The sequence below is a fragment of the Hyla sarda genome, chromosome 5, assembly GCF_029499605.1.
Source record: "Hyla sarda isolate aHylSar1 chromosome 5, aHylSar1.hap1, whole genome shotgun sequence".
NCBI classification, from domain to species: Eukaryota; Metazoa; Chordata; class Amphibia; order Anura; family Hylidae; genus Hyla; species Hyla sarda.
The window spans coordinates 105189570-105213572 of NC_079193.1; the positions used below are offsets into that span (position 1 = coordinate 105189570).

At 40.5% G+C, this 24003-nt stretch overlaps 1 protein-coding gene across 5 annotated transcripts in view; it reads right to left on the reverse strand.

Moving 5' to 3' along the window:
* Positions 1-558: 558 nt before the first annotated feature.
* Positions 559-24003, reverse strand: part of AZI2 (5-azacytidine induced 2) — a 55966-nt gene continuing 32521 nt past the window's right edge. For 3 of the 5 annotated variants that reach the window (XM_056520074.1, XM_056520076.1, XM_056520075.1), the window contains exons 6-8: positions 21323-21381; positions 10137-10261; positions 559-1792 (exon numbers count right to left, since the gene is read on the reverse strand). In XM_056520074.1, the coding sequence (XP_056376049.1) occupies positions 1398-1792; positions 10137-10261; positions 21323-21381 (579 nt within the window). In that variant the 3' untranslated portion in view covers positions 559-1397. The remainder of the gene's footprint in view (positions 1793-10136; positions 10262-21322; positions 21382-24003) is intronic. The other 2 variants (XM_056520072.1, XM_056520073.1) reach the window with 2 other exon arrangements.

A 24003-nucleotide genomic window follows, 5' to 3' on the forward strand; every position in this document is an offset into this window, starting at 1 on the left:
AAAGAACTATTTTATAACTTACAACTTCATCATATACAGGGATGTGGAATTCCTATTGCCCAACGCCCGGGACATGCAGTTTCGGGTGCCCGGCAGGTGAATTTTTCAGGCCCTTAGCCCTGCTTTGGGCAAGTAGGGCCGGAACTGAAAGCCCCTGACAAGCACGGAGCTTAGAGGAGTATATGGAGCGGGACCCCCTGCAGCGCAATCGCGTGTGTGGGGGTGGGGGGGGGGGGATGGGGTTGGGGCAATCCACTACAGAGGTAGCCGGTGGGCTTACACCTCTGTTCCCTGGTGTCCGTTGCTCTGTCATTGATAGAGCCTGGCTGGACTAGGCTCTATCAATGGATTGAAGAGCACACAGGTCAATGGAGTTCAATAAAACTCTATTGATCTGTATGAGGAATCTAACGATTCCTCCTAAAAGTCCCCTAAGGGACTAAAAGCGTGTAAAAAATAAAAATTTATAAAAACAGTATTCTGCGCAGATTTGATGTGCAGGATTTCAAGTCAGTTTACATTGAAATCTGCAGCAGAAAATCCTGCACATCAAATCTGCGCAGAATACTGTACGTGTGAATAGACTCTAAAAAGTCAGATCAATACCAAAATGGTACAGATACAAAAAATAAATAAATAAATAAATTAGCCCTCATACAGCCTTGTATGTGGGGGGGGGAAACATGGCAGAAACTATACAAGTCTCATAGTGCTGTAATCAGGTCGGCCTAAAGTATCAAAACAACATGTTAGGTCAACCACAAGGTAAATGGCGTAGAAAAGAAAACCACTACATTTACTAAATTATCTTTTACTATTTCAATTTCACTTCCAATATTTTTTTCTGTTTCGGAGCATATGTTATGGAAAAATTAAAAGGTATCATTATAGTAGTTATTCATGGCTCTTATAGGGCGAGGAGGAAAAACGAGAGAGAGTAAAAGCAAAAATTGGCTGGGACAAGTGGATCGTCGTGAGGGACAAGTAGATTTTGCTCCGTTTTAGTCCCGCGGACAAGTATTTTTTAAATAAATTTCCACACCCCTGATATATAAAGAAATATTTTTAATCCAACATACTGACAAGCTATTCCGTTATCACTCTTCAATACTATACTTATATAAAAAAATAGACACATTCTTCATTATATTCCTGGCATGTACAATATAATTCAATTGTATGTCACACTTCCATGTTTTTTTTGATACTGATGAAGTCCTAATATGTCAGGATTTGCTTAATCTAAAATCATAAGGTGCACATATAATCCATGTACATATCCATACAGACAGCTCAATAAAACTGGCTGAGTCCACAAATTGCATAAATTACGTAGATATACAAGAAAGACTTCAGAGGTGCAGTGGATCATAAATTAGTATGATAGGACCATTGTCTTAGCTATCAAAGTTATAATTTGGAGAATAATACTGGCCCGGGTTGCTTGATGCCGAGTTATTCTTTGTTTCCCAGAATAGTGTTTCACTGGGCTTTGGGGGGCTTGGTATTACCCAAGAATTTTCTTCTGAATATGACTTTTGGTATGAGTCAGTCTCCTCACAGTCTATGCCACCAACTGGAATTGGCCTCTCGACTGTCCATTGCGCACCCTCTGGCTTCACAGACAATGTATTAAGTGTGCTGCTGTGTGGTTGTGGGGCAGAGGCACCACCGTTAAGCTTCTGTTCTTTAGGTGAAACAGCCTTTTGGTACGTGACTCCACCAGCTGTTATCCGAATATTACTGAGGGTCCTCTCCAGGTCCTCTTCACACTGGACTGGGCCTCTAGAAGCTGCAAAATGGACATGAGAGAGAAAAGAAGAAAGTGAGCCTTTCACTACGCCATGGCAGACAGATCTTAGTGACTTATACTGGGGTCCATAGAGGTCGAATCCTTTTGACAGAAGTGAAAACACTGCATTATTTCTGCAATCAAATGTAACAGAACCGCCTGGATGGAACCTAATATGTGAAGAGAGTTGCAGGTCTCATGCTCCCAACTGCAACAAGCAACAGACACTGTGGGACACTATGGCCCTCAATTACTATTCTAAACCCGACTTGTTTTGTCTGGGTTTTTTGGCGACACAGTCAGTCTGCGACACGATGCAACATTTATTCCCAACGGACCCGATGTGGATTCTCCCAAACCCGAAAAAGGGGCGTAACCCGACATTTCTGAGCTTTCCTATGTATTTATAAATGTTTCCAACCCGAATTTGTTGAATTGTTGTGGATTTTTCCCCGACAACTCAGAGGAGTTGGAAACCAAAACCAACAAAACCCACGTGCGACAAACAGGATGCAACATAATAATAAATACCAGGGGAAAAAAAGCAGTCGGGTAAGAAAGCAAGATGGACTTACAACCCGATTTTCTAAGTAAATGAGGGCCTATATGTTCCCTCCACAGTTGCACAGTATTACGGGAGATTAGAATTTATTTTCTCGCAGATTAAAAATAAATAAATACAATAATAGTAATAAGTAGAATAAAATTATATATTATATATATACATACATACACACACACACACACACACACACACACACACACACACACACACTGCTCAAAAAAATAAAGGGAACACTAAGATAACACATCCTAGATCTGAATGAATAAACTAACCGTATGAAATACTTTAGTCTTTACATAGTTGAATGTGCTGACTAGAGATGAGCAAAGTTACAGTGATGCGATTCGTCACGAACTTCTCGGCTCAGCAGTTGCTGACTTTATCCTGCATAAATTAACTCAGCTTTCAGGTGCTCCGGCGGGCTGGTGACTCTCTCCTAGGACTGTATCCACCTTTTCCAGCCCACCGAAGCACCTGAAAGCTGAACTAATTTATGCAGGCTAAAGTCAGCAACTGCAGAGCTGAGAAGTTCGTGACGAATCGAATCACTGCATCTTTGCTCATCTCTAGTTCTGACAACAAAACAAACGCAAAAATTATCAATGGAAATCAAATTTAACAACCCATGGAGGTCTGGATATGGAGTCTCACTCAAAATCAATGTGGAAAACCACACTACAGGCTGATCCAACTATGAGGTAATGTCCTCAAAGAGGTACTCCGGTGAAAAACTGGTGCCAGAAAGTTAAACAGATTTGTAAATTACTTCTATTAAAAAATCTTAATCCTTCCTGTACTTATTAGCTGCTGAATACTACAGTGGAAATTCTTTTCCGTTTGAAACACAGAGCTGTCTGCTGACATAATGAGTACAGTGCTCTCTGCTGACATCTCTGTCCATTTTTAGGAACTGTCCAGGGTAAAAGGAAATCCCCACAGCAAACATATGCTGTTCTGAACAGTTCATAAAATGGACAGAGATGTCAGTAGAGAGCACTGTGCTCGTGATGTCAGCAGACAGTTCTGTGTTTCAAAAAGAAGAGAATTGCCGCTGTAGTATTCAGCAGCTAATAAGTACAGGAAGGATAAACAGATTTGTAAATTACTTCTATTAAAAAATCTTAAACTTTCTGGCTCCAGTTGATTTAAAAAAAAAAAAAAAATTTCACCGGAGTACCCCTTTAAAACAAGTCAAAATGAGGTTCAGTGGTGTGTGTGTGTGTGTGTGTGTGTGGCCTCCACAAGCCAGTATGACCTCCCTAAAATGCCTGGGCATGCTCCCGATGAGGTGGCGGATGGTCTCCTGAGGGATGTCCTCCCAGACCTAGACTAAAGCATCCGCCAACTCCTGGACAGTTTGTGGTGCAACGTGGCATTGGTGGATGGAGCGAGACATTATGTCCCAGATGTGCTCAATCGGATTAAGGTCTGGGGAACAGGTGGGTAAGTCCATAGTATCAAATCCTTCCACTTGCAGAAACTGCTGACACACTCCAGACACATGAGGTCTAGCATTGTCTTGCATTAGGAGGAACCCAGGGCCAACTGCACCAGAATATGGTCACACAAGGGGTCTGAGGATCTCATCTCGGTACCTAATAGCAGTCAGGGTACCTCTGGCAAGCACATGGAGGGCTGTGCGGCCCCCAAAGAAATGCCACCCCACACCATTACTGACCCACCACCAAACCGGTCATGCTGGAGGATGTTGCAGGCAGCAGAACGCTCTCCGCAACGTCTCCAGACTATGTCACATCTTTCACATGTGCTCAGGGTGAACCTGCTTTCATCTGTGAAGAACACAGGGCGCCAGTGGCGAGTTTGCAAATTTTTGTGTTCTCTGGCAAATGCCAAACTTTCTGCATGGTGTTGGGCGGTAAGCACAACCCCCACCTGTGGACGTCGGGCCCTCATGCCACCCTCATGGAGTCTGTTTCTGACTGTTTGAGTGGACACATGCACATTTGTGGCCTGCAGGAGGTAATTTTGCAGGGCTCTGGCAGTGCTCCTGCTGCTGGGTTGTTGCCCTCCTACAGCCTCCTCCACGTCTCCTGATGTACTAGCCTGTCTCCTGGTAGCGCCTCCATGCTCTGGACACTGACAGACACAGCAAGCCTTCTTGTCACAGCTCACATTGATGCGCCATCCTGGATGTGCTGCACTACCTGAGCCACTTTTGCGGGTTGTAGACTCAGTCTCATGCTACCATCAGAGTGAAAGCACTGCCAGCATTCAAAAGTGACCAAAACATCAGCCAGGAAGCATAGGAACTGAGAAGTGGTCTGTGGTCACCACCTGCAGAGCAACTCTTTTATTGAGGGTGTATTTTTAATTGTTTATAATTTCCAAAACAGCATGTGAAATTGATTGTCAATCAGTGTTGCTTCCTGAGTGGACAGTGTGAATTCACAGAAGTGTGATTGACTTGGAGTTACATTGTGTTGTTTAAGTGTTCCCTTAAATGTAAAAAAAATAAAAAAATAAAAAATAAAAATAAAATAAAATTATAATATTATAATATATCCATTTAATAATGTACATGCTGGGAAAAGCTTTTTATGTATATATTAAGGCTGTGATGGATGCTGAATATCTGCATCTGTCACCAACAGACGAATATGGGATCATATCTTTTCAGGACATACAATTCATACGGACACCATTATAGACTATGGAAGACGGATGCCATAAAGAATTTGTCGCCCATAGGCTGCATCTTTTTAGTTGATATGTCTTATAAATATGCTCATGACTTATCCGGCACCTAAACTGTGAAAGTTATTACCGACAGGCTAATATTATATGCTTATTGCATGAAAATCATATAGTCCCAGATCTATCAAACTGTGTGAGAGAACAAAAAATAGAGTGATTTTCCCACAACAACCAAATCACCGCTTAACCCCTTAAAGGAGATGTCTGGAGCGGCCCTTTCCTATTCCATCCTGCCCGGGCTGCAAACAAAGAGAAAAACTTTCACTTACCTTGCTACGTTCCTTCGGAGCTCCACAACAGCTGATCGGTAGGCCGGGCTGTCTACTACCTACTTCCCTTAGCCCGGTAAGTCACACGGCGCTTCAGCCCATCACCGGCCGCAGCTCGGCTCGGCCGGTGATAGGCTGAAGCGCCGTGTGACGTATCGGGCTAAGGGAAGTAGACAGCCCAGCCGACCGATCAGCTGTTGCGGAGCTCCAGGGGAACGTAGGAAGGTAAGTGAAAGTTTGTTTTCTCTTTTTTTTGCAGCCCGGGCAGGATGGAATAGGAAAAGTCTGCACCGGACATCTACTTTAACCTGTTAAGGACCCATGACATACCGGTACGTCATGAGTCTGCTCCAGTTCTATAACGTGGGGCCACGGGTCCTCTAACACGGCGGTGCCGTGCACTATTAACCCTTTAGACGCGGCGTTCAAAGTTGAACGCTGCATCTAAAGTGAAAGAAAAACGTTGCCGGTTAGCTCAGGGGGCTGTTTGGGATCGCTGCAGCGAAATCGCGTCATCCCGAACAGCAGGAGGCTCCCTTATCTTGCCTCCTGTTGTCTGATCGCCGAATGTCTGCTCAGTGCCTGAGATCCAGGCATGAGCAGTCAAACGGCAGAATCACTGATCAATGGTTTCCTATGAGAAACCATTGATCAATGTAAAAGATCAGTGTGTACAGTGTTATAGCCCCCTATGGGAGCTATAACACTGCAAAAAAAATAAAAAAATAAAGTGAAGATCATTCACTTCCCTAATAAAAGTTTGAATCACCCCCCTTTTCCCATTAAAAAAAAAAAAAAAAAATTCTGTAAATAAACACAAACATATGTGGTATTGCCACATGCGTAAAGGTCTGAATTATAAAAATATACCATTAATTAAACCGCAAGGTCAATGTCGTATGCGCAAAAAAATTCCCAAGTCCAAAATAGCGTATTTTTGGTCACTTTTTATATCATGAAAAAATTATCAATAAGCCAGATCAATACAAAAACGGTACAGCTAAAAACTTCAGATCACGGTGCAAAAAATGAGCCCTCATACTGCCCCAAACAAGGAAAATAAAAATTACAGGGGTCAAAAGAGGATAATTTTAAACGTATACATTTTTCTGCATGTAGTTATGATTTTTTTCGGAAGTACAACAAAATCAAGCCTACATAAGTAGGGTATCATTTTAATTGTATGGACCAACAGAATAAAGATAAGGTGTCATTTTTACCGAAAAAAAATGTACTGTGTAGAAACTGAAGCCCCCAAAAGTAACAAAATGGCGTTTTTTCTTCAATTTTGTCGCACAATGATTTTTTTTCCGCCGTAGATTTTGGGGTAAAATGACTGATGTCATTACAAAGTAGAATTGGTGGCACAAAAAATAAGCCATCATATGGTATTTTAGGTGCAAAATTGAAAGATTTGTGATTTTTTTAAGGTAAGGAGGAAAAAACAAAAGAGAAAAAACGGAAAAACTCCGGGTCCTTAAGGGGTGAAGCCCATTTTAACCTTAAGGACCAGGCCATTTTTCATTTTTGCACTTTCGTTTTTTCCCTCCTCCCCTTCTAAAAATAATAACTCTTTAAAATTTGCACCTACAGACCGATATGAGGGCTTTTTTTTTTTGCATCACCAATTGTACTTTGTAATGACATCATTTAATAAATTCTACAGCAAAACCAAAAAATATTTGTGGGGTGAAATTAAAAAAAAAAAAAAAAAAAAAAAGCGCCATTTTGTTCATTTTGGGGGCTTCCGTTTCTACATCGTGCAATTTTCGGTAAAAATTACACCTTATCCTTATTCTGTAGGTCCATACAGTTACAAGGATACCCAATTTATGTAAGTGTTTTATTTTACTACATAAAAAAAAAATATATATATATATATATATATATATATATATATATATATATATATATATATATATATATATATATATATATGTATATATATCTACATGCACCAAAATTAGTATAGTTAAAATTGTCATCTTCTGACCCCTATAACTCCTATTTTTCCGCTTGGGGGCTATATGAGGGCTAATTTTTTGCGTCGTGATCTGCAGTTTTATCGGTACAGATTTTATTTTGTTTGGACTTTTTGATCACTTTTTATTAGCTTTTTTTATGGTATATGAAGTGACCAAAAATGCAGTTTGGTGTTTTTTTTTTTTTTTCTTTACGTGTACGCCATCGACTGTGCAGTTTAAACGAATCTTATATTTTAATAATTTGGACATTTACGCATGCAGCGATACCACATAATTATGTTTCTTTTTTTATTATTTAAAAAATGGAAAAAGGGGGGGGGGGTGATGATTCACACTTTTATTAATGGGTTAATTCACTTATTAAAATCACACTTTTTTTTCCCTTTTCTTTTTGTTTTTAAAACCCATACGGAGCTATACCATGCCATCTAAAGATTGCATACACTGTTCAATGCTATGTCATAGCATAGAATTGATCAGTGTTATTGGTGCTCTGCTGCACCAGCCTGCATGGCTGGCTGGGAGCAGCAGAAGACCGATCAGACGGTAGGGAGGCAGGTATGGGCCCTCCCACCACCCCTTCAGCTGATCGAGACCTGCGTTGTTGCCGCAAATGTCCAGATCAGCTCCACTGAGCTAACTGGCATTGCTAAACAGTATTTTAGACACCGTGATTAACTTTGTGGTGTCTACAGGGTTAATGCTAGGCAGCGGCCCGATCAGCGGCCGATGCTGCTGCTAGAGTGCTTTTCACATATAGCGTTGCATAGGTATATAGAAGCATACACATGGGCTGTGGGGTATATTATATATTTAATGCACCGGCAGGGGGTATATATTTCATGCGCAGGCGGGAGACCTATCTAATGCGCTGCTGGGGGGCTAGATATATAGGCTATATATCTGCCCCCTCTGCAGCGCTATATATCTTCCCCACCCCCCTCCCCAAAATGCTTTTAATATAGATATGGCCCCTGCTAATCCCAAAGTTCATTTTTCAATCTCTCGCTGAGAGCCCTGATTGGCTCCTCAGTACCGGCCATTCAGAGCTCACCGTGGGGGATTCAAAAATGAGAGTTAAAACACATTATACATCGAAGGGTTGCGTAGCTTGCCGCCCGCTCCCCTGCTTAATAACTTTTGATCGCATCGGGTCTCAGAAGTGAAACCCGGTGCGATCAATCCCTCAGCCCCTGTACTACAACCTCCATCATGGAACAGAGTCTGTTCCATGATGGGGGTAGTAGTACAAGCACTAATGTAGCCTCCCCAGCTGTCTACAGACTCCTGCAGCCAGGGAATTTCTACTCCCATCATGGAAACAAGTCTGTTCCATGATGGGAGCAGTAGTAGTCCCGGCTGTGGGAGTCTATGGGCAGAGGTGTCTGGCCATACATGAGGGATAACGGGTCTTAACGGATGAATATTTATTCAGCCGTTAGCACTCTTTATTTCATCCGTTATTAAACGTCCGTTTTTACACAGATGAATGCTCATAGTGTGAAAGCAGCCCAATATGTTAAAGTTAAGTAGAAGACCTGGGTTATAACTTGAACATAGCCTTATAGATTGAAATAATTTAGATCATACAATCCCTCATATTCCTTGTTTATTTGACTTCTAGATACGGTATGCTTGCACTGTTAAATTAGCAAGTTATGCATGTCATATTCCTTCCTGGTTTATTAGCAGAATACTTATGTACTCTAATGACTATGAGAATAAGCCATACTAACGGATCCACTCACATGACCTCCAGGGACCAAAATGTGATCATGTTCTTTGATTTGTTTCTTTTTGTGATTAACATTTGCATGTGTTTTGTTCTATGTTTAAATGATTTTACATATATTTTCCAAAACAGTTAATAAATAAATAGATAAATAAAAAATGTATGTTGTTGTGGAAAGTACATTCAGCAGCACAATTCCAATTTTCCATATTCTCTTAAAAATAAAGTTGATTTGCTGTAGGAGTGTTCTCTTTATTGGTTGACCATATATCACTTTTTAAAATACATTTATATATTTTTTTTTTACATTAAATTATTTAAAAGAGCACATTGTGCCAAACTATTTTTGCAGTACCCACTGGGAATGAATGGTTTTCTAGGTCACACTGCAAGAATTTGCACGAATTACCACAAGTTTATGTCACAGATCGATGTATGCATAGAGGTATGCACAGTGTCCATACCATAGATTGCCCATTTGGGTCAGACCTAGGTAAAAAAAAAAAAAAAATCACCCCCCAAATCCTCAGCAGATGGAGCACTCCTCATACAGGAGCTCTAGTTTATCTGAAAGTTCACAACACTGGTAAATAAAGCAGGATGCTGAAACATAAGCTAAAAATGAAATATAGAATAAAGGTAAACTACTTTAACATAGATGCTTATCTACCTGTATATTTTTCCTGCCTAGACAGTTGACAATAAAGAAACTTGGATGATAAGTATTTGCATTGTTTTTATGCACGGCAGATACGGTAAAAGGTCAAATACAAATAAACTGTTAACACCTCTGCCTGTACACTTAGACTGGCTGAGAAAAAAAAAAGCCACAAGGGGGAACAAAATACAGCACAGCAGAAAAACACATCAGCAACACCTTTATGTGTGAAGTTGACCAGTATGCAGCATGAGACAGAAGCTAAACCAGAAAATCGGGTAGGCTGCAGCTCTAATACACAGACGCGACAGCCCCAAACAGCGAGATTCTGATGAGATATGATAGCCAGTTGCTCTTTAAATGGCATTGCAGGGATAGGGGGTATGGAGGAGTCCTATTACAGCAAGTAATGTGACTTGCCTTTCTTGGTCGCAGCCACTGTTCCTTTCAGCTTTCTTAGCACCTCGGCTTGTACCTCAGTCACTAGATGTAAATTAGACATTTCCTTCTTCAGCTCCCAGTACGCCTGCCGCATGCTGCTCTCGCTGGTAGAACAGAAAATAGAAAGGTTTCATTTGCTGCCCAGTAGCATCTCTCATCTTCCACTTCACCTGCCTGGGGACAACTGTTTCTGCTACTTCATATATTATAGATCACAGCATATAGTGACAATGAGCATTACTTCTAATTACTAAAAATACATAGAAAACAATAGTCTTTTGTAGAGAGATCATTGAGATCACACAGAGGTGAGTGCTAAACATAACATTATGAGTGCCGAAGTAAAAGATTTCAGATATTAGTAAGTGTGCTATTCTAAAAATAGTATATATCCCATATTTCCTAATTATACACACATCAGAATACTTTATGACTATATAACATGGTTCACTCAACACAAGAATTGGAAAGGTTTTGGTTTCGACTAGGAAATGGTATGGATATACTATTTTCTAGTTTATTTGTCAGGTAACCTTTATGGGTGAATTCACACACCGCATTTTTTTTGACATTTTTAAAAATGTTAAAGTAAAAAAATAAAGTGCACTAAAAACAGGGCATTTCTGTTTGCAATGTCCCGCTTTACCTTTGGATTGGATTTTGGGTCTGTGGCACATAGGATGCTGGAAATATAGTGCTTTACTGATATTCTATATGCTTGTCTATAGGATGTAAAATAGCAGGAAAAATAAAAAAATTTGAAAACCGAACAATTATAGAAAAATGACCCAAATGGATTATTAAAAGCGGTTATCCAGGAATAGGAAAACATTTCTTTTAAAAATAGCACCACGCCTGTCCTCAGGTTGTGTGTTGTATTACAACTTGGCTCCGATCACTTCAAAAAGGAACAAGGCTGCAATACCACACACAAACAGTTTTTGGAAAAAAATATATAGTTCTATTTTTCTAAAAGCTGGATAACTCCTTTGAGGAAATATTCACTCATACATAATCCACTGCAGAATTACCACAGTCAATGGGTAGCATTAAAATCTGCTGCCGAAAATCCGCAGCTCAATATGTATGTATGTGTCAACGTACCCTAGAAGGAGGATGCGCCTTCTGTCTACTGCTATTTTATTGCATCCTACATAGTAACCAAAATAACTAATTCAATCAAACCGGCTTCTAAGGTATCTATAGAAAACAACACAAAACTGTAGGTGTCAGCAGTAAATAACTAGAGGCACTACTATCTGGTACCTAGTCACTGTAAACTCTGGCAGTATATTATGTATTTTGGTTCGCTATTTGTTAGCCAAGACTTGGAAGCCAAGCAGTGGAATAGATTTTTTTTTGTATTTCCGGTCTACTCCTAGTTTTGGCTTACAAATAATGATACTAAATACTGACTAATATACTGCGGTGTGAAAATAAGTCTTAGTTTGTTAAATGGTCAATAAGGGATCTTCAACTGCAGAACTGCTATAAAGACTGCTATAGTTGTATGTGCCTCATACAACCCTTATGAGGTTTTCCTAATAAAGTGGCTGCCTACTTTAAGCTGTGATTCAAAGCTCCTGGACAGTGTTCGTCACCCCTGCATCAAACAACTTTCACAGCCACAAGAGCAGCACCTTCTCACTGGGATATTTCCATAGTCCATGTGGCTTGTGATGGAATATATCAGGGCCAAATAAAGTACAGTGGTCCCTCAACTTACGATGGTAATCCGTTGCAAATGGATCATCGTTTGTTGAAACCATTGTATGTTGATGGATCCGTGCAATGTAAAAGTATAGGACAGTAGTCTACAACCTGCGGACCTCCAGATGTTGCAAAACTACAACACCCAGCAAGCCCGGACAGCCATCCATCGCTGTCGCCGCGTCCCCGAGGTGTCCCCGACGCTCCGGCAAGGCCTCTGCTTCCCCGGCAACCGCGCTCTCCGTCGCCGCCATCACGATGCTACGCACGCCGCTCCTATTGGATGACGGGAAGGCGTGCGCAGCGACGTGATGACGTCGATGGAGAGCGCCGACGATGCAGAGGATCCCAAAGAGGACACGCCGGAGCCCCGAGGACAGGTGAGTGACCATCACCGGAGCTCACGGGGCACCGTAAACTGCTATCCGGCGGCAGCTGAAGCAGTCAGCGCTGCCGGATAGTGGTTTATGTGATAGCCCCGACATAAAAAAGCATCGTATGTTGAAGCCTGAGAGGCCATCGCATGTTGAAATTATCGTATGTTGGGGCCATCGTAGGTCGAGGGGTCACTGTATATGTGAAAAGACTGTAAAACAATTGTATTACTGTGGATACAGGTGCTGTTTTATTTAAAGGAGAATATCCACCAGCCAGGAAAGCATATACAAGAAAGTGTGACAGCCATAGTCCGGGATATCTGCTCCAATGACTGAACCCTACAGAGAATGTATTACTATATATTCATGATTGACTAAACTGGTTACTTTTACAAACCAGAGGTGTGCAAACCTGAGGCCTCCAGCTGCTGTAAAACTGCTACTCCCAACAGCTCTGGTTTCATAAGAGCTAAAGGGCCACAATGATCAAAACCCTAGTATAAAGAGCAGGTGGTTCCTTTAAAAAGATACATTTTAAAACAAGTTACATGGATTGTGTCGCCAGAAAAATAACCTATTTCTTACAGAATGTTTGGTGTTATTTTTCCAATTTCCCAATTTACTTTATAGAATAATCCTGAAATCTTGCAATTTTCACTTACACTACTAAGCTTAAAACTAAGCCAAGGCTTCCTGTTGTGTCAGCGATGAGGAGGGTGCTGGAAAGGGATCTGTACAGAATTACAGAGAAAGGTGATACCAGTAGACAGAGGAGACAATAGAAGCTAACAGCTCAGCCTCTCCCTCCCTGTGGAGTGACCTTTCCCAAAGGTCGCAAAGTATGCCCAGTAAAATTTCACATGTGAATGGGACAGCTCCAGTCTATTATTGTCAATATGTCCATGGGGCTTGTGGTAAAGCAGCTCTCTAAAATACTGTTAAAAATCGTTCAGGCAAGGTGGCAGCCTCCATAATAGTGTACAAAAAAAAATAAAAATAAAAAATTGTAAAAACCCTACAATCGGAAAATAGAAACAGATTGGAAAAAAAAAAAAAAAAAAAAACAGTATCTGGCTCTAACAAATAAAAAAATATATATGCCAAGCAATCCCTGTAAACATTAAAGACATCAGCACGCCTTCAGTTTAAGAGTGAAATACAGCAGTGCTAAACATCAAATTTCTGTAGAAAAGGAACAAAATACCTCGCAGTTAACCCTGTAGCCATTGCAGGTGAAAACTTAGCTATTTTTTTTGTAATTTACAAGGTATTCCAAGTCACTGCAATTAAATTCCTCATCCATGATGAGAAACAGGTCAGATTTCAGACATTGAAATAAACACGGTACCAGGCAGAACTGATTACTATGCTTAAAACAAAACCATATGACTTCTTTAACATTAAGAAGGAACATAAAGAGGGAATAAAATGTAAAATTTTAACCCAAAGAAGGGACATACTTGAGCAAATCAGTAAACGGGAATATGAACACAGACATGGAAAAACATTTCCAGCTTTCTTAGACCTGGAGTTGTTAATTAAGTGGTTTACACCTAGGTGCCGAACACTCTGGGGTTTTAGGAGGCAAGCAGATGTTTCTGTAAGGCAAGTAAAACTGCACAATCTGCAGCACAGTACATTTATTCTAATTTATTTTTAGTGCTTTGCATCAATTTATTTAGAATCTTTGAAGAAATGGAACAAACACTACAGCTGGTTAGTGAGACAATACCCTTGCTCAGCTCTTGTTCTCCCCCTTGTGGCAGAGACCCATACGTGCATTACTGTTAGCACAGTGCATATACAAGTGGTCTTCAACCTGCGGACCTCCAGATGTTGCAAAACTACAACTCCCAGCATGCCCGGACAGCCAACGGCTGTCCAGGTATGCTGGGAGTTGTAGTTTTGCAACATCTGGAGGTCCGCAGGTTGAAGACCACTGGCATATACAATAAGCCCTTAAATGCGCGGGGAGACATCTTAAGTGTAAACCTGTACCACAGTTTTTCCAAACAGCATGTCTCCAGCTGTTGCAAAACTACAACTCCCAGCATGCCCTGACATTTCACACATTTGCCCTCTCGGAAATGTGCAGTCTCATAGACCGCAATCAATTTCCTTGCGGGCTCCGCAAAAGAATAGACATTTCTATTCTATCTGCGGACGCCTGGTATTGCAGCTAAGCCACATTCAAACCTGCCACTCGAGAGATCAACTAAATTACTTTTAGGCTTCTTTAATTGAGCATTTGTATAAACATTTGTGTAAACATTTATTAATGTAAACTATTTACCCCACAAAAGATTAAATGGGAATTTAAAAATAGCTAAGTACCGTATTTTTCGCCGTATAAGACGCACTTTTTCTTCCCCAAAACTGGGGGGGGGGAAAAGTTGGTGCGTCTTATACGGCGAATACACACACCTATCGCGGCGGTCCCTGCGGCAATCAACGGCCGGGACCCGCGGCTAATACAGGACATAACCTATCGCGGTGATGCCCTGTATTAACCCTTCAGATGCAGCGATCAAAGCTGACCGCCGCGTCTCAAGCGAAGGTGACACTAACCCGGCTGCTCAGTCGGGCTGTTCGGGACCGCCGCGATGAAATCACGGCGTCCCGAACAGCTTACAGGACACCGGGAGGGACCTTACCTGCCTCCTCGGTGTCTTCTCCGTGCCGGGATCACCTGCATGGCCGGCGCTCTCCTTCGTCATCATGTCGTCGCGCACGCCGTCCTGTCATCCAATAGGAGCGGCGTGCGTAGCGACGTGATAACGGCGACGGAGACCGTGGATCCTGGGGAAGAAGACGTCCGGAGCGTTGGGGACACGACGGGGACGCAGCGACAGCGATGGAGCGACATCCAGGGCAGCGGTGACGAGCGGAGACGGGTCCGGAGCAGCGGGGACACGCGAGTATTACCTCCTGTACCAGTGGTTTTCAACCTGCGGACCTCCAGATGTTGCAAAACTACAACTCCCAACATGCCCGGAAAGCCAACGGCTGTCCGGGCATACTGGGAGTTATAGTATTGCAACATCTGGAGGTCTGCAGGTTGAAGACCACTGGTTGGTTCAGAATCTTTTTTTTTCTAGATTTTGCACCTTTAAAATTGGGTGCGTCTTATATGCTGGTGCGTCCTATAGGGCGAAAAATACGGTAATTAAAGTAATTTAAAAAAAATACACTTGTGATTATTCACAAAATGAGTACCAGGATCTTTCATTCCTATTATGAAAATGTTAAGGAGTTCAAAGGAATGTATGATCAGAGATTGATATTAACATTATGTTTACATTATGTACGTATTTATAATGAGGAAAACATTGGGGCTATTACATGAGAAAGGGATTCAAAGAAGAAAGTCAGGCACTGCTCTCTCCACTTAGTATTATATTGTATCAGTTTTGTCCTTATGTTCCTTATACCAAACTAAGATAATACAGTCATATCTGAAGCCATCTTTATACACAGTAGATCACTTTTAGAGTTAAAGGGGTACTCCAGTGGAAATTTTTTTTTAATTTTTTTTTTTAAATCAACTGGTGCCAGAAAGTTAAACAGATTTGTAAATGACTTCTATTAAAAAAAAAATAAAAAAAATAAAAAAACCTTAATCCTTCCAGTACTTATTAACTGCTGAATACTACAGAGGAAATTTAATTTTCTTTTTGGAACACAGAGCTCTCTGCTGACATCTCTGTCCATTTAAAGAACTGTCCAGAGTAGGAGGGAATCCCCATAGCAAACACATGCTGCTCTGGACAGTTCCTAAAATGGACAGAGATGTCAGCAGAGAGCACTGTGGTCCAAAAAGAAAATAATTTCCTCTATAGTATTCAGCAGCTAATAAGTACTGGAAGGATTAAGATTTTTAATAGAAGTAATTTACAAATCTGCTTGCAGTAAGAAACAGCGTTCGGCACTGCCAGCCGTGCAGCCTAGTGATCGCTCTTGGTAAAACAGGTGTGCATGTATGTCGCTGCTGGTGGGGTGCTCGGCCGGGACAGAGTCATACATCAAACGTGAGAGGGCATAGAAAATGAGCGGCACTCACCACAAACAGCTAGCAACAACTTCTTTATTTCTTAGACGTGCAGTTAAAACATACGGGTGCAGGGAGACAGGAACGCCGGTGAATCCGGCTGACTGGTCACAGCCGTATCGTGCTTCCGCACTTTGTCAATTCTGGTCTGACAAAGTGCGGAAGCACGATATGGCTGTGACCAGTCAGCCGGATTTACAAATCTGTTTAACCCCTTAAGGACCAAGGGCGTACCTGTATGCCCTGAGTCCGCTACCGTTCTATAACGTGGGGCAACGGCGTGGCCCCACGTCATAACAATGGCCGGCACCTGTGGCTAATAGCGCACGGCACTGATCACGGTGCCGCGTGCTATTAAACCTTTAGATGTGGCATTCAAAGTTGATCGCCGTGTCTAAAGTGAAACTAAACTACCCCCGGCTAGCTCAGCGGGCTGTTCGGGATTGCCGTGGTGAAATTGCGGCATCCCGAACAGCAGAAGGGTCCCCTTACCTGCCTCCTGGTGTCCGATTGCCGAATGACTGCTCAGTGCCTGAGATCCAGGCATGAAGCGTCAGAATCATTGATCAATGGTTTTCTACGAGAAACCCTTGATCACTGTAAAAGAAGATCAGTGTGTGCAGTGTTATAGCATTGCAAAAAAAAAAAAAGTGAAAAAAAAAAAAGTGAAAAAAAAAAAAGTTAAGCTCATTTAACCCCCTTCCCTAATAAGTTTGAATCACCCCCCTTTTCCCATTAAAAAAACCCCAAAAAACTGTGTAAATAAAAATAAGCATATGTGGTATCGCCGCATGTGGAAATGTCCGAATTATAAAAATATATCATGAATTAAGCCGCACGGTCAATGGCGTATGTGCAAAAAAAATTCCAAAGTCCAAAGTAGTGTATTTTTGGTCACTTTTTATATCATGAAAAAAGGAATAAAAAGCGACCAAAAAGTCCGATCAATACAAAAATGGTATCGGTAAAAAACGGAAAAATAAAAAAAGTTATAGGGGTCAAAAGATGACAATTTTAAATGTATAAATTTTCATGCATGTAGTTCTGATTTTTTCCAGAAGTACGACAAAATCAAACTTATATAAGTAGGGTATCATTTTAATTGTATGGACCTACAGAATAAAGAGAAGTTGTAATTTTTACCGAAAAATGTACTGCATAGAAACGGAAGCCCCCAAAATTACAAAATTGCATTTTTTCTTCAATTTTGTCGCACAATGATTTTTTGGGTCCATTTCGTCGTAGATTTTTGGGTACAATGACTGATGTCATTAAAAAGTAGAATTGGTGCCGCAAACAATAAGCCATGATATGGATTTTTACGTGCAAAATTGAAAGAATTATGATTTTTTTTTTTTTAAGGGAAAGATGAAAAAATGAAAGTGCAAAAACGGAAAAAACCCTGGTCCTTAAGGGCTTAACTTTCTGGCACCAGTTGTAGAGATAAGCAAAGTTACAGTAATTCGATTCGTCACAAACTTCTCCGCTCGGCAGTTGCTGACTTTAGCCTGCATAAATTAGTTCAGTTTTCAGGGGCTCCGGTGGGCTGGAAAAGGTGGATACAGTCCTAGGAGAGAGTCTCCAGCCCACCGGAGCACCTGAAAGCTGAACTAATTTATGCAGGCTAAAGTCAGCAACTGCCGAGCCGAGAAGTTTGTGACGAATCAAATCACTGTAACTTCGCTCATCTCTAACCAGTTGATTTAAAAAAAAAAAAAAAAAAAAAAAAAAAAGTTTTCCACCAGAGTACCCCTTTAAGTATTCGTTTTAACCGGTAAAGCAAATCTATACAAACTGTAAAAACCGTAAACCTGTAAAAATCTGGAGACCAAAAAGTTATAGCAACCACACAGTTACGTGCAGGCAAGAAAAATCATTTAGCGCATGGCATGACGAGGACTTCAAGACATCTGGTATATAAAATTCCGGAATAATTATGAAAGTTAACACTCGTGTCCGGCATCTCAGCTTTCTCAGAATAGAATTTTGAAGTATACAATTTTGAAATAAAAAGTAACAAAAGATGTTGTCTTATACGTCTAGAATACACACTAAGGGAATGAGAGACTTGTCAGATGTGTCTACACGTGTAGGCTACATATACAGAAATGAACCGGTTGATGAGGAGATCATATAATCCATGTATAGGTTACATGTGGATATTGTAGGAATCAGAATTTTATCTGGACATCACAGGTAACTGGTATAACATAGGTTTAATATAGAGCAAAATGGCACAAATCTAATAATTGTTTAGTGACATTTTCTATTGTAACTATGAACTAAATATAGATGCCAACCATGACAGGCTGTGTTTTGACACCTTCACACAGTTCTCAGCACATATACTGTAAATTTGTGCAAAATAACCACAAAAGATGAAATGAAACTTCTTGATGATTCAAGCCCGATTATAAGGTTACCACAATTGTAGCATGTACAAGAGGAAAATAGAAGCAAAATGATCCCTTCTGTATTGTCACCAAAACACCAAGGGCTCTTTTTAGAGGATGTAAAATTTTTATTTAAACCTTGTGGCCTTAGCCGGTACCAAACAATGTGATGAAATGTAAAATACTGTATATGGTAGTAATAATAAAGCTTTGCCCCTCAGTTTGCAATTAATCCTAAACCAAAAGTTTGACTAAATCTCCACATCCAGCCTCTCTCTACAAAGGCCACATATTACTGATCAGAGTGAATCCAAGCAGATGTATCTAAATGGTTCCCAAACTGATTAAAAAGGGGGGGGGGGGGGACCATCTTCACTTTAACAAAGTATCATAGCATATGGTCTTTATAAGGGTTGTTTACATCACCTTAATGGCCTCAGTTAATCAAATATGCCTGAAAAAGCTATATCACCCATTGACTCCCACTGTAAAACTGGCTTTACATGGACATTGGGGTAGACAGCCAGCCAATTATCTGTAGTCACCATGGAGGAACCTTGGAAAGTCATACAATGGAAAGAAGAGGGCATGGGGGGAGATTTATCAAAACCTTTTCATAGGAAAAGTTGCCCAGTTGCCCATAGCAACCAATCAGATCGCTTCTTTCATTTTAGAAAAGGCCTCTGAGAAATTAAAGAACCGATCTGATTGGTTGCTATGAGCAACTTTTTCTCTGGACAGGTTTTGATAAATCTCCCCCATTCTGTTCGTGCGGTATATACAGTTAGGTACTAGCTCTGATAAACCACTAACCACTCAGTGTAAGCAAACCACCTGTATGTTGAGCTGTGTATGGTTCTTAGCAACCCTCTTGACTGCACCAAAATCAGAGGGGAGGAGCAAGAAAAAGCTGAGATTGATTTATGGATATTTGCTCCTTGCATATAAAAGAGGAATAAAGTGCAAGCGGTAATCACCTGCCATAGAGTGAGACACTGTATTAAAGGCCAAGGACCCTAGCTTTAGCCCTTCACATGGCCAAGGACCCTACCAGTAGCCTGTCACAAGGCCAAGGTCCATAGCTGTTGCCCTTCACATGGCCAAGGACCCTAGCTGTAGCCCTTCACATGGCCAAGGACCCTAGCTGTAGCCCTTCACATGCAAACGTGTCAATCATACATATGTTAAGTAAATCAGGGGCTGCAGCACAGGAGAAAGCCAGGGTCCTTCTCTGGGCTGCACTGGTGAAAGGATAGAGTAGATGAAGGTTAGGAGTCCAATCATTTAATCACTATGAGGACAGCGCAAGGGAGGGAGTACTGTCATTGTGGTGGGAACAAATGCAGGAAGGGAACATTTGTCCCAGACTGAGCATTTCTCCAGCACCTTTGAGCCATACCCTTACACACAACATTTATGTTAACAACTCTCTAGTCTGTTCTCGGACCCAGGAATCTCTCTCCCTGGCACAGGGAGCTCTAGTGGTGTAAGTGTCCAAATATGATACCTACCCTGCTATAATTAGACATTTATGTTGCTGGGGCTTCCAGAGAGTCGTTTACATCTTATGGAGACCCATACTGGATGACAGAGTTGAAAAGAAGTGTCAGGGGTGTGGAAATTTAATTAAAAAAAAAAACTACTTGTCCCCAGGACTAAAACGTAGCAAAATCTACTTGTCCCTCACAACAATCCACTTGTCCGAGCCAATATTCGCTTTTACCTCCCCGCCCTATAATAGCCATAACTACCTACTATAATGATACCTTTTAATTTTTCAATAACATTCTCCGAACCAAAAAAAATATATATATATATTTATCTATCTATATATAAATCGATGAAGTGTAATTGAAATAGTAAAAGATAATTTAGCAAATTTGGTTGTTTTCTTTTCTACGCCATTAACCTTGTGGTTGAGCTAACATGTTTTTATACTTTAGGTCGCCTGATTACAGCAATACCAGATCTGTATACAGTAGTTTCCCTCATGTTTTACTCATTTGAAAAAAATTCTGAACTTTTTCAAATCTTTTTTAATTGCCATTTTTTGACCCCTGTAGCTTGTTTTTTTTTGTATACCAGGCTGTATGAGGGCAAATTTTTTGCGCCAAAATCTGTTTTTTGTATGGGTACCATTTTGGTATTGATCTGACTTTTTAGTCACCTTTTAACTTTTTTTTTCTGGGATATTATAAAAATAGCAATTCTGTGGTTTGGCATTTTTTTTTTTTACAATTACTTCATTTACCGTATGGGATACATAATGTTATATTTTAATAGTTCGTACAATTACGCACGCAGCGATAGTAAATATGTTTATTATGTTTACATGTTTTTATATAGGAAAAGGGGGTGAAAGGGGGCCAAAAAAAAAGTGCCATTTGCACAATAATGGCTAAACATACAGTAGACTTTGAGTTGCAAGTTTGTAGGATTCATGAGGCAAGTGCACCCCAAAGACTTATAATTACTAATTTGCTAAACTTATTTAAAGACTGCAAATTCTGATAACTGTGTTTGAAAGTCAAGAAACTGATTTATCAATGCTTTTCCTTTTTATATCTAGCCATACACAGCAACAAAGACACTCACATTTTATTTAAGTTAAAAAATAAATAAAAATAAAAAAGTTACCTGTCACCAACATCGTCTTGATAATTTTCTTGACATAAACTTTTATCAGCAGTAGCATTCTGGAATGTAAAAATAGAAAATAATACATTATAAAACGTGAGAAAAAAAAAACAGGGGGGTGGGTATACTGCATTCAGGGTTTCAAGGTAACCATAATTTAGAAAAACACTCGAGTGGAGGGTGGGGTGGTAAGGGAGATAGTAATGTAATGTATTTTAAACAAAATGTAGATGTATGAATTGTTTATGTATTTTTGAAATTGTTTATATGTAACTTATTTTGAACAAAAGGAATAAAAATAAATATCTTAAGAAAAAATTAACGTGAAAAAAATTTTTTTGCAAACTGTACAAACAAGTATCTGAGCAGTGGAGAAGAAAATATTTCCTGTCTGAAATAACTTAACACGGATCTATCAGCAAGTTTTAGGGTATAAAATAAGTGCCTGGCTGTATAGGGCTTTTGACCCTGAACCTGTACATAGCTCTCATTAGATAATTAATCCCTACAGCACAGATACAGTGAAAAAAAATAAATATGCAAATTAGGCTTTGGAGCCCACTCAGCTGCTACATTACAAGGGAGAGGCGGGATTACAGTACAGCTCACAGGCTGTCAATCAGGGGGTAGAGGAGTTGATTTACATATTTTTAAACTATCTCTGCACTGTAGGGGTTAAAAATGTGAGGTATAAATGGATTCAGGATCAGAAGATCTATACAGCCATGACCTTACCTTATACCCTATAAACCTACTGAAAGGTATTCTCAAAAGAGGTATCCTGGGCATAGAAAAATGTGAGTAAACCCTGGGGTACTTTAAAAAAAGAAAACACAATGCATATCTTCCTTATGTATCCATACATATAACAGATCAATGTGTTTAGTGTGTAAGTGTGATATCTTTACATCTCTGAAGTGAGGCGCAAAAAAAAAAAAAAAAAAATTACTTAGTACCTGATCTACTGATAGTGAACCATATACTTAAAAACCAAAAAAAGCCCAACAAGTTTCTTCTCGATGATTCATTCACACCACCCCCGGTTCTCACACTGGGGTTACCCAAAGAAGAGTTCCACAAAATAGAGAAAAGAAATATTATTCTTACTATGGTGCAGCCTGAACATAGTCTGTAGGAATAAAGGGGGAGATTCATCAAGACCTGCATAGAGGAAGAGTTAACCAGTTGCCCATAGCAACCAGATTGCCTCTTTCATCTATCACAGGCCCTTTTCAAAACGATAGAGACAATCTGATTGGCTGCTATGGGCAACTGGTTAACGTTTCCTTTACACAGCTTTTGATGAATCTACCCCTAGGAGTGTATCTTACGTATCTAAGGATGTGTTAAAGGGGTTCTCCGGTGCTTAGACATCTTATCCCCTATCCGAAGGATAGGGGATAAGAAGCCTGATCGCGGGAGTCCCGCCGCTGGGGACCCCCGGGATCTTGCACGCGTCACCCCATTTGTAATCAGTCCCTGGAGCGTGTTCGCTCCGGGTCCAATTACCGACGACCACAGGGCCGGCGGCGTGTGACGTCATGCCTCCCTTTGCAATTTACAAACGGGCATGTATAATAACTATACAATATAGTGTTTCCCACAGCAAATCCTGTGCATATTCCTCTACTTGGAGGCTTTCAGTCCCTACTTAAATTCACATTGCAGCAGGGCCTCCTTCATAGTTAAAGAGGTATTCCAGGAAAAAACTTTTTTTTATATCAACTGGCTCCAGAAAGTTAAACAGATTTGTAAATTACTTCTATTAAAAAATCTTAATCATTTCAGTACTTATGAGCTTTTGAAGTTAAGGTTGTTCTTTTCTGTCTTTCTGTCTAAGTCCTCTCTGATAACACCTGTCTCGGGAAATGCCTAGTTTAGAAGCAAATCCCCATAGCAAACCTCTTCTAAACTGGGAGTTTCCCGAGACACGTGTCATCAGAGAGGATTTAGACAGAAAAGAACAACCTTAACTTCAGAAGCTCATAAGTATTGAAAGGATTAAGCTTTTTTAATAGAAGTAATTTGCAAATCTGTTTAACTTTCTGGAGCCAGTTGATATATATAAAAATTTTTTTTGCCTGGAATACCCCTTTAACTATACAACCAGCTACAAGACTACTTTACTTCCTCATATGTACAAGATTTATATAAAAGTGTAGTACATATAATGTATCTTCCAGCATGTTCTTTATGAATGAATTTGCTGCCATCTAGTGGGCATTGTAGATTACAGCATTTATGAGTGACTTCTACATAGCATAGCAATAAGGTTATTGGACCTTCACATGATTTTCTGCACAGTATTTGTGCAGTGTATCACAGAACCAGTGATGGGAATAAGAAAGCTTTCACATATCCATAGCATACGTGATGCTGCAGATACTGTGGATTTAACCTGTGTAGAGACAGAGTGGAGCAGTAGCCCATGGCAACCAATTAGACCAGCGGTCTTCAACCTGCGGACCTCCAGATGATGCAAAACTACAACTCCCAGCATGCCCGGACAGCCATCGGCTGTCCGGGCATGCTGGGAGTTGTAGTTTTAAAACATCTGGAGGTCCGCAGGTTGAAGACCACTGAATTAGACAGTTGTTTTCAATTTTCAGAGACTTTTTGAAAGTGTCACTCCAGAGTTTGGAAGCTGGGTTGCTGAGGCTACTGTAAGACGCCCAGTTAAG